Source organism: Toxotes jaculatrix, chromosome 11 (assembly GCF_017976425.1).
Source record: "Toxotes jaculatrix isolate fToxJac2 chromosome 11, fToxJac2.pri, whole genome shotgun sequence".
NCBI classification, from domain to species: Eukaryota; Metazoa; Chordata; class Actinopteri; family Toxotidae; genus Toxotes; species Toxotes jaculatrix.
This window is the reverse complement of record NC_054404.1, coordinates 15,175,102-15,187,320: the sequence shown is the minus strand read 5'-3', so window position 1 is coordinate 15,187,320 and position 12,219 is coordinate 15,175,102. Positions and strand designations below refer to the sequence as shown.

General features: G+C 39.2%; 1 protein-coding gene across 3 annotated transcripts in view; it reads right to left on the bottom strand.

Annotated features, from left to right (window-relative positions):
- Window positions 1-12,219, bottom strand: part of LOC121189347 (neurexin-1a) — a 233,719-nt gene that overhangs the window by 204,694 nt on the left and 16,806 nt on the right. For 2 of the 3 annotated variants that reach the window (XM_041049375.1, XM_041049376.1), the window contains exons 3-5: window positions 11,397-11,426; window positions 10,623-10,634; window positions 10,129-10,176 (exon numbers count right to left, since the gene is read on the bottom strand). In XM_041049375.1, coding sequence (XP_040905309.1) covers window positions 10,129-10,176; window positions 10,623-10,634; window positions 11,397-11,426 — 90 coding nt within the window. The remainder of the gene's footprint in view (window positions 1-10,128; window positions 10,177-10,622; window positions 10,635-11,396; window positions 11,427-12,219) is intronic. The other variant, XM_041049374.1, reaches the window with a different exon arrangement.

Here is a 12,219-nt window from a genome sequence, read left to right as displayed (position 1 = left end):
TATGGCCTCAGCAGAGCCATGTGAAAGCAATATATTTACAGTTCATAATGTCATTCCCAACAGGCAGCACAAGGTTTATCAAACACTAATAAGAATACAAGCCTATGTTTTTTAAACAGTAGCAGTTACTTTTTCAACAGGGAAAAGAGCTCCTGCATTAACATAGCAATGAAATTCTCTCGCTCTTTTTTCAGAATGATTACAATTATTTGAACATTTTAAGGGAAAAAAAATTGTTGTTTTTAAACCCTGATTTTTAAAAAATGGCTGATTCTGTCAGTATAACAGCAAAGAGAATGCAAATCTAAGGGCATTAGGCTTTGCTGTGAAATCAATCATATACACTTGGTGCATCACAGTATTGACATCAAAGTGCACCTGTCTTCTCACAAGCTGACAGTGATTGGTCAGATCTTTTCGCAACCTAAAGTTAAATCTGAAAAATTCATTCCTATTAAATCCCACTTAATTCTCTCACTTGCATTGGCACGACACTGTGTTTTGCTGCAGTGTGCTGAGACAACGTAGTCATTCCTTTGAAAGATTATTATTCATGATGTAGCTAAATGGGAGATTTCATTGAGGCTTGCACGAAACACACCTATTACAGTGATAGAAATCAGGGAGAGAAATTATAGATTACTAAAACACCAAAGGGAATAATACCCAAATGAAACAATTAGTTTCATCTATAATTCATGAGAGGTGTGAATGCCACTAGAGAGAAGAGATGTGGATGATAAATCCCCAGTTTTATCTTATGAGGATATTTATACTGTAATAGACATTTAACTGCCCATTCTACTAACAGGAGAGTAGTGAAATTATTAGCTCAGACATATCAGCATTAGAAGGATCTTACATGTCATGGATTCAAGCTAAGTGCTGCAGTATCTTACTTTTTTTTTATTTGTTGTTTGTTTTTTACAGTGTTCAGTGTTGCAGCTAAATGATACTGCAAAATAATACACTGTCATTACTGATCATTCAAAACAGTGAGTTTTGAACATGAAGAATCTTATGTTATGGGATGAGCCACATTTAATAATTATAAACACACCATGGAACTTTACACACAAATATATGCCAAAAATTACAGCATTACTTCCATAATTGTAATTAGCAAATTGTATTACACTGGAAAAAAGTCAATGTATTGATGTTAAATGGTTATACAACTAATCACACTATATTTGGCAGCATTAAAGCATAGTATTGTCTTTTCATTATTGTTAGTATTATTATTCTGCCAAAAGTGCATCAAATTAATACTTGTCATTGCCTTTAATTTCACAGATTTTTCTGGGTGCGTTTAAAACATAATCATTCTTATGTAGTGTTATTTACAATGAAAGGAAGCCTGGTCTCATTTTTTTAAAAACAAACCTTTTATTAAAAACAAGCCTTTTATGGTATTTCTGGTAGTTTATGATCTCAATACAACGAAAAACCCAGATTTGCAACATATCAGCTCGCTTCTCTGACTTTCCTCTAACAACAATACAATGAAGAGCAAGAACACTTCTGCCATTTTCATGTTGCTCTGAGCTGGCTCTCATCGACAAGCTAAAACAAGACTGAGCTGATAACTGAAAACTCACTGATGGAATAACTATGGATCAAGTGGGGTCATGTAATCTCCCACTGTCTTTCATCGGTTCCTTTTCTCTTTTAGGATGTGTGGGGAACGTACGGGGGGGATTTAAGTCGGATGAGCAAAGAGAAAAAAACAAAGGCAGGAAATGAGAGGGAAGGACAAATGAATAACCCAGAGGCAGATGAATTTATTGCGTCCAAAGTGAGCTTAAGTGTAAATCAAAAAACGTGGCACTATTGTAAACCATTAACACCATATATGACACCTCTGCATCATTCTCATTTGGAAAAAAAAAATGCTGACTTATGGCCTGTAAAACACAGCTGAGATCTACAACAAATGCTGTTTGTCATTTTTAGTCATTACCGTTTAAATTTTATTCAAAGTGAATTGATCATCCACAACAAAATTCTCAGTAAAGACCATCTCTGAACAACTGAATTAGCAGAGAGGTGCTTTTGCCCACACATATAAAATTACAGGGTAACAGCATCCAGCGTACAAATTAGCAACCCAGTCCTAAGTCACCTTCCTCCTGCTAAAACATGAGTAAACTATTAAGATTGATAGCAGCACATTATGCCCATTAAAATTCATGATACCTGTAATCTGAGCTACAACAAAATTGGTCTTCAAAGTGGAGATGATACGGAACTTCGCTTAAAATTAAAGAAGGGACATGGGCAATTTGTTAAAACAAGACGAGCAACTCAAAAATAGAGGCTAATGAGATGCTGCCTTCATTATGATAGAGGAAAGTGTTCTATTGTGCTGGTCATTTCGCTGTTACGCAACATGCAATTTCTGAACAGGGGGAAAAAATCTTCATACCTGTTTGCAAGAAGGAGCGCAAGGAGAGGTGGGAAATATTTTATACATATATCAAAAGGGAATACAAGTCTCCCTTTAAAGAATGGTTCTGTCCCTCGGGACATGTTGGTCTTGAGCGTAATGACTCTCAGTGCAGACCTCCTGAGACAAATTGCCACTGACCCCCATGGATTTTCCAGGGCACACTCGATTGGAAATGGACTATTCAATTTCCCACAGGGAGCCTTGCCATTTCCTCGCTATGCATCATTGAAACAGCATCCAGTTTTTGGTTTGGTGCGGTCAGACAGAATTATTCACAGAATGTTGTATCAACAGTTCAAGAACTTCCAAGTCGTAATTATAGAGTAATTTATTATATTTATGTTGTTTTTGTGTATTTAAATCTATGGCGAGAAATATGTTAATAGCAGGGAGAAACGCATGGTTCATACTAAAATTTATTAATTGTTTTCCTGTTTCCATTTATTTCCACCTTGGTGTTCATTAATCTTATAATATTTGCATTTTAAGATCATGTGTGCCTGATTTAAATACTGTCTGATCAGATGCTGATCCTATACTGTATGTTCTCTGACTTGGAAATCTGAAATGAATGAGCTACAAAGTTGGCTTTTTAAGTTTTCAACCAGCATCTGAATGCTACATGCACCGAAGGACAATAGACTCTTGAACTTCAATACAAAAGTAAGAAAAACCACCAGTGTCACCTGTAATAATTTCAAAAAAGCTTCACAAATGTTTTAGACAGTAACACAAACAGGTGGTGCTCAAATGCAAATTAATTCAATGTATGTGGAGTACTTGACTTTGATCTAAGCCGTGTTGCATTTATTTGTAAAAAGATCCTCATCTGTAATTTGTTATTTGTGGATCATGAAAAACATCGACATGCCACAGCTGTACTGACACTCATTTCTCTCCGCCTTTAACTGTATACGTTTCAATGCTACAATAAAAAGACAGGACAGCAGTCATGGGAAGGACATTAGAGAATGAACAGGAAGGTGAGTGATTCCATATAAGTCAGCCACACTGTTTCCCTTTTCTTCAACATGTCTGGAAAGTAACACATTGCAGACTTTTAGTATAATGGGGGATGAACTAACCCTTAATGATGAGGGAAATAACAATCTCTTTGAAGGTAGCTAAGCCACTTGCTCGCTTTCATAAACAGCCTCCACAAAGCAGCACTACAGTGCCATACGTTGCTCTATAAGCATGTATTGTGTGCATTTTCATCTCCTTTCACAATACCTACTGAAAGGATAAATGGGATCTCATACCCTAGACAGAACACCACAACAACACCCGGCAGCAATCCATCAGTGAAGGCCAGTAAAATGGCCATAATCCATGATCTCAACGCTGGAATATAACTAAACAAACCGACATGCAAAGAATGCATACAGCTAAAGTATAGGTATCTCCCTTTTATCTATTTTCTGCTACGATTCATCCACTCCCTTCTGCACGCCATGAAATAGAGTTTTTCATCACTGCAGTCTCTCACTGGCATCGACCAGCAATATTGATCTGGAGCAGATCTCCTTCCACTCTACCTGGGGAGCCAGATGAGCCTTGTTCATAATGATCCAACCTTTTTATTCTACATTCTCCTTCACCCTCTCTTTAGGCAGAGGGGAAAATGATATTTTTGTCATCTTTTATAATAAATATTATCTGGGCAAGACATTGATAACTATTAATCCAAAGTCTGCTGTTGGATTTTGTTGTCATTGATGACAGAAATGCTGTTGAAACCTGCCTCCAACCTCAGAAAAACTGTCTGTTATGACAGTTCGGAGATGTGAAGGTATTCTGCTGTTTATCTGATTGAGGATGCTGGCGATGAAGCTGAGACTGGCACATAGAGGGAAAACATGTCTATCAGGAAGCCAGGCGGGCAGTTCTGATGCATGAAAATAAATATTTGCTTGAAACAAATAAACCTAATTTTCTTCAAAAAGAAAACGCTCTCATTGAACTTCAGGCAGCAGACAAGTGTTTTTCTTCTCTCCTTCATCACTATATTTTCCATCTGTATCTATTCTAATCACTTGCCTCTGCTTTATAATCCCACTTTTTCACACCTCTTCAATCCACATTGCACCCCCCACCCCCCACACACACACCTGCCTTTCCTTGTGCTCATTCTTTAAATGCCTCTTTCTGTCTGTTTTAAGTCCTTCACTCTCTGCGTGTGTCTTCCTGCCTCCCCCTCAGGAGCAGAAACTGTGGTAATGTACTAATCTGTGGAGCTTTAGTGCAGTCTTGCCAATCTGCCATGTCAAGATACACAAATCTCACTCCAGGCAATTACAGGTCTTTTTTCCCCTCTGCACTGCAAAGGAGTCTGTTTCTCCATCTCTGTAGATGTGAAAACTGCCTCTGTGACCCATCAAGTACAATTACCTTGTTAGTAACAAACACTGGTGGCCCCAGGGTGGTATATGGAACAGGTAACCTGGCTAGTGCAGGCACAAAAGGAAAAGGGGGGGAAATTAGTACGCAGCAAGTAAGCTTTAAGCGAGACAGGAAGTCGAACAAGGAAACCAGTTACTTGGATATACTGGAAACTCCTCTCGATCTAAGAGTTCTGAGAAATTAAAGATGTAGTGGAAAATTTTCCAAGGGCTCTAAAGCAGTGAAGTTAGTAAGTCATGTTGACTAGTGCACATCTGAACTCATCACTTAGTCTGAGTCATATTCACATGTCTGATTAGAGTGACTGTCAAGGTGGTGCTCCACTTAGTTTAGCCTAGATGTCGGGATTACCTGAACATTTCTAAGTGTGTGTGTTAGATTCTAAGATTGTGATCACACCTCACTTCTCAACTTTAGCCTGAAATGTTCGTACGCACCACAGTTCTTTGAGGTACCGGTATTACAGACAAAGATGACTTTATGAGCATCACCCCTCTGTACAACCAAAGGATCAGATCCTCACTAAAATAACATAATAATGACAGCTATTTGCACGTTCCCCCTCACTCTAGCATTAATCATGCTTTTCACGCTATTGTTATGAGGGCCCATGAGTAATTATATGTGTGAAATTAATTTTGACAGAATTTCAGTGAAATTCTCTTGACTCAGTGCATGTAAAGTACATGCAACCACTTCTGTTTCTGTAGTAGTTTAACAATTCTTTTTAGCTGGAGCAACAATTACACATCTTAGTAACGGCCCTGGAGGGGGTGGGGGGTCTGCTGCCTGCAGCTAATAAGGGCTTTAGTGCAGATAAAACTGTAAGTCAGTATTTGTGAACTTTTTTTTTTTTTTAACTTTCCACATAGCAATTTAAAGATACTTAAGGGAGGAGCCTGCTTCCTACAATTCAATGATTGTCATGCTAAGGGATGAGCTTTAATTTAGGTCCGTCTACAGGAATATTTGCTTAAGCTTGCAAAAATAAAGGTATGCCCAAACACTTCTTGACGGCTTCTCAGCAGAAATCTTCGCAAATATATATATATGTGTGTGTGTGTGTGTGTACATTTACTGAGACTTAAAACCTGGAGCTGAGCAAGACTGTGGCACTTGCAAAATAATGCCATGGTAAACATTTTCCCCTCACCTCCATGTTTTTAATTTCCTAGTGAGTTTCTCTTAAAGAGCAGCTTGAATATGAGAGAAATTGCAAGGCAACACAGAAATATGAGGGCAGGTCCCTGACTTTCTGTTAGTGCTCAGATTTTACTTCATTGAAATTTTGAAAGCTTTGCCTGCTAGAAGAGACATGTTGTATACAGGATGTTATTTTTGTTTTTTGTTTTTTTAGTTTATCTTCACAACAGTAAATCACCTTAGTGAACAAGCTAGTTCTTTGACCACCAAACATAACAGTAAACTAATCTCAAATGGACCAAATGCTCATTATTTTTTGTGCCATATTTTCACAGTCATTTTCTGATTGGGAAAAACAAAGAGCTACTGCTTTATATGCAGTATGTGCTTCAGTCAGGCTCCTCAGTTTGGGGGTTTTTAGACCAGATGGCGATGATGTTACCCATATGCCAAGACCTAGAGATAAAACCAATTGAGTCCTTGTTGAAAATTCTGAGTCAGCTTCTCAAACACCACTTCCATTGACATTTTACATGATGAGATACAGATGACCACTCACTGTATGGTGTTATTAACTCTAAGTATGCCCTCCAGGAGATGTATGACTCAAGACTGCCAGAAATGAGCACTCGGCGCCACCCTCACTAAAGGACATCTTTGTTTTCTTAATTCTGAACATAACATCCGCTTTAGAGGTTAATATCTATTCAAGAAGAAAAGACTGCAGCCACAGATTTGCCCAATATCTGGGGTTAAAGCTGAGAAATTGTAATCCTGGTGGAGTCAATGAAGCTGAAAGGATTTCACTGACAGTCTTCCAGGTTTCAAGTGAAGCTACAAAGGCACATCTGTTGTTGATTCAACGCACACCACATGGTGTTGTGTTACCTGTCAGATAAAGAGTCTTGGTAACTTGCACTATTACATGCCATCCCACATTATTTATGATAACTTGTTGTGCTCTCACTGCAAAGGTCCTTTGCAATGGACCACCTCCACCATCACCAATATCACACACATACAGTGACACACACCTAAAAGCAACCACACACAATCCTTGAAGCTCGAAATGACACTACGAATGCCTGCTATAAGAATACTGTGACAAACGTTTCCATTGCTTGTCACAATAATCGCTATTTCCGACTGACATGTACCTGTACAGTTACATGTAAAAGTATGTTGTCGTATTCTGACAACCAGCAAATTTCTGCTGTCACAAACCTGTCAAACTACCTGTAAAGGAAAGAAGGAAATGTAAAAGCTGTGAGACCACCCAACCCTTACGCGAGCCCACGTGGAGCCAGCGTGCACCACTCTGACACATTTTCTCCACCTGCTGCTTCGACACTCTGCTCTGCTGCCTTTCGCTCATACATACTATAGCCCGTGTGAGGTCACTTATACAAAGGCCAAAACACACCAGACAATCAAAATGACTCTGGTACAACCTCAGCTGTGGCCCAGTGTGCTGTCAGATGCAAAAAGCCAGGAGATCACTGCATGGTACACTGGCATTTTATCACCACACAAGCATTACAACACTTACTTTTCTGTTTTCTTTGGCTGCTTTCATTTGATGGCTGAAGATGACATTGAAGTCACTAAAACTCGCAGACTCACAAGTAAAAATGTGAGACAAATCATTGCAGCACAGCTTCTCCTCTTCTCTGGGAGCAATTGACTTAAGAAATTTTCAAGCTGTGCTTGATAATGGGAAGTCTAATCCTTACAAACAAGTGAGACAAGACAATAATGTCACTCTGAGCAGAGCTTCAACAGATTTCACTACAAGAGGCTGGATAGCGGAATGAGAGGTTGCAAATTACTATACGTAAAATATTCCAAAATACATATATAGTAACAGCATTGCTAATATGTTTTTAAGTGTCTGAGTGTTGGGGTCCTTAAAACTTTGGAGAAATAATCTTCTATTATTATTATTATGGCTTGGATTTCATTCATAAATCATACAATGATGTGTAAATTTATCACTAACACATACACATCTTTGTTCTACTTATGTCAACTGTGTGATTTTTTTTATCTGTTTAAACCCACAAACCACTGTGTGTGAGAACATGACTAATATCCACACCCTATTAACTCCTACAATGGCCATGAAATGGAAACGTCTGATAATTCGACGTTCAAGTTCTGCTTCAGCTCACACAAATCTTGCATAAAACTACAAGACAGTTTTAAACCAGCAAACTTCTAACAAAGCAGAACCTCTGGCTTGTGAAGCCGATTGCTGGACGAGTCCTAGGTTACTGTTTGAAGGTATATGTCAGCTTGTGTTGTCTTTGAGTGTGTGACTCCCTGTTAAAAGGCCCTGGTGCATCTAGTGCATTTTAAACACCATGTAAATTTGTCATGTAATTTCCTCATGTAAAATATTTTTGCACATCATGTGCAAACAAACCAGCAAAGGGATCCTCTTGCCCACTTCGCAGAAATCCCAGGAAATGTGCATGGTAGAATGAAAAAGGACAATTTCCATCTTTAGAAAGTGAAAGCAATTACATTAGAAAGTAGACTAATTTAGAAATAGCCCGGTTGTACCTGTAAGCCTGCCTGCACAGCCTGCCGTTCCTCTTAAGCTGCACATGGCAGTTTATTGTGATGACAGCAATTAAATACCCTGATTTGTGTGCCAGCGGTATTACGATTTATCCTACAGTATGCCCTGCTTTCTAGAGCTGGATGGGACAAGGTTTTACGAATCCAGTGTCAGTACACAAGCTGAAAGCAGCTCACATAAACTAGCCCATCCTCAAAGGAACAGCCATGAAACAAGAGGATAAACCATACAAGTGGTTAACGTGACACAGGAGGTCCTCAGGGGGCCTAACATAATACACAATATTCTCACAAGCTTAAAGCAGACAATAAAAACAGGCACTGTCCTCACCTCCAGATTTAACACTCAAGTGGGGAATATGTGCTTGTGACCACACAGTACATAACCAAACTGACTAGGTTTCACACTGTAAGGCACAAGGGACAACTAACCATGGCCCAAATTGGAAGCAGTGTGCTACGTATGTCAGATTTGTGCCTCATCAGCATTCTCTCAATCTCTCCCCGTGGTTTTCCTTCTGCCACATCCAAGCCGGGTGTTTGGTTTAGTGTAGTAAAAGCCTGCTAGCATCAGATGAAGCCTTATAATGTACACTAAAAACACCAGTCAGTACCGAGTGTGTGTCAGTGGTCTAAAAGGTGTTTCAAAATCCACCACCTGATTAATTTGTGTAAAACTACTAGTTACTATAAAGGACAGTAAACAAGTAGTAATGGACTGATTGTAGTTTTGAGCATGTACACACGATGTACCCTGCAAGCAGTTGTGGTGAAAAATCCCAAATCCCAAAATATTTTTTATACATTACTAGGTCAATGACAGCTAGCATATTAGTCCAAGGATTTTGCAAAACTCAAGGGCTTCACAAACATATAGTTCTGGAACCACTGACAGCATTGATTTTCTAATTTAAATTAAAAATTCAAAGAGGAATTACATTCCGTGAATGTACAGTATAAGTGTGAAAATGGACATGACACTTACCTTAGGAGATGGAAAAATCAATCTCAGCATATTAAAATGGGGAATGGTTTTGTGTGAGTGTGTTTATGTGTGAGTGTGGGAGTGTGTGTGCAGCAGATCATCTGGCATTACAGTAGCTATGATTCCTGTTCACACAGTATAAAGTAAAACCTCACATTGTACATCCACAGGGCAAAGTTTGAAGACTTACCTGTTCAGATGATGCTTCACAAGTATATGATAAGAGATAGCATTTAATAAAACACAATATTTTGGTTTGGTGTAAATAAAAAGAAATCTAACTTAACTTCTAGCTTGCTTATAAGAATTTGTGAAACCAGAGCTAATAACATAGTAAATATCAAAGCAACAATAAGTGCAAAATCAAGGAAAAAGTTATTTCAGAATGCAAGTGAAACACTTGAATGTCATAGTGTTAATCACTGCTTTTCAAATATGTCATTTTCCATTTAGTAAAGCGCACACAGTGACATTCAAGATGCCCACACATCAGTGAGCTAATGATGTCTTGCTAAAATTTGGCTTTGCTTCGGTAACCAACTTGAAAGAATCAAAGTTTTACCTGGAATGCTCAGTAGGGACCTTAGAAGCCAAGCCTCCCCTTTCTGCCCTGAGGAGGAGAGTCAAACGGGAAAGATCAGAAGTCCACTTACCCCACAGGGAGAAGAGGTGAGGATCACAGCCAGGATGGGAGGCCCACAACACTATGATCAAGCCTCACCCGAAAACCCATTATTTGAACAGAAAGTTTGTAGTTACCCCTGGGTGGTAGTGGTGGTGGTGTACTGGAACTAGGACAGCAACTATTGTTTTCATATGCCCATATGAGTCTCATTTATGATTCCCATGCACCAAGCAGAAAATAAACAGGTGGCACAGCTTAAACGGGTGAATGCGAAGCGAAAGCGGCACCTACCTTGAAAAGCTTTCACTAATAGTTGAGAAAGCAATTTTTAAAATGCCAATGACTTTATATACTTCACTTAGCATGAGTATATAATGCCACAAACACTGCTGTCATAGTTTAATGAATTTAGAGAATTAAAAGGGTAGTACCTTTACTTTTACCTATGAGATTTGATGAAATGTTCCATGAAGAAAGCAGATTCCAGACAAAAAGGGAGAACAAAAGGAGAGGAGACACCAATAAGTGTCATGGTCAAGTTGGAAAAGGACAGAGGAGAGGAGAAAGAGGCTTGATGGCTGCATATATGAGTAAATATAAGAGAGGGAATGCGTGACAGCAAAGGGGACTAACAATGGAAAGTGGAAAGAGAAGAACAATACTTCACATCCTTGCTCTGAGGCATGATAAGGATATGCAGTGGCCACAGAAATGGTAAGATAAAGATAGAACAGACAGACTGTCTGTGCAGACGCTCGCAAACATGCGTTACAGCAGCGAGGACAGATTAGGATTATCTTAAAAATTCAGTAAGCTATTTTCCACCACCATGCATTGTGTCCTAATAATGTTAATGCAAATGTCCCTTCACTTGGAACACATCATCATAAAACATGAGAATGTACAGTAGATGTGAATAATTAAAACGAAACAAAGGAAATATGGGGAGAAATGACATGGCTATTCCCAGTAGAGTGGGGAGTAGAAAGCCAAATGAGCTTGAAAAAGGGGTCATAACAGAAAAAAAAGAAGTCACTGGGAGAATGGAAATCAAGTAGGTCATTCAAAATAAGTGAAATGACAGCCCATATCTTAAGCTTCAAGCCTGAGCATCGCACATGAGTTAGAGACACACACATTTCCGAGCACAATGGGAGCAGGAGGGACAATGGAGGGATGGCGGGATAAAGGAACAGAGCTCATACCTTGGTCGCCCATCATCAGGTGTGCCAGACCTTAAAGGAAAACAAGAGCACAGTCAGCAGAGAACAAGGGATCATGGGAAGCTGTGTGACACTGACACGCAGGCATCTCTTTCAGAGCAGATGTCTGTGTTACTTGAGGAGTGTTGGGGAAAGGGAAGAGTGGGACGGAGAGAAGTAGAGGGGGGATGCACAGACAGGGTTAGCATGATGAGCATTCAGTCAACCAAAGCCGGTTGCAATGCATCATCAGCCACTTACTAGACATCATTCAGAAATCTAAATTCAGGTTGACCTGTTTTTCTCTAAGATGAGAACATCCTACATTTCACCGACAGTGCAACACCTATACACAAATATAGCAGAAGACTGGTTTACCTTGACCTTCAACAACAACAGTCAGATGTCCATGTAACATTTGAGTCAAATAGCAAAAAAATGGAGATGATTGGACGTGGTCTTGTCACTGTGCCATTTTGAGCAGCAAGTTGCTCAGGTCAGCAGTATAATTGTATTACAATCATTTGACTGACACAGTTAACCAATTAACCATGAACACCAGGCTCTAGGCCCAGCACTAACTGCTTTTTTGGCTGGTGGATTCAGGTGGCATATTTAAAGCTAAACTAAAGTTGCAATTTAATTCAAACTATTTCAGGTGCACCTGAAAGCTGCTTCTTTGCTCTCACTGAGTCTGCCTGCTAGTTAGCTGCACACTAGTTAATTCCAGTGCTTTCTGTTGGGAAGCTTATCTTTCTGCTATACAGTGTACATTGGCATTAGCCTATTTCAATGGTATTCTAAAACAAGGAAAGTGAATGTTCTT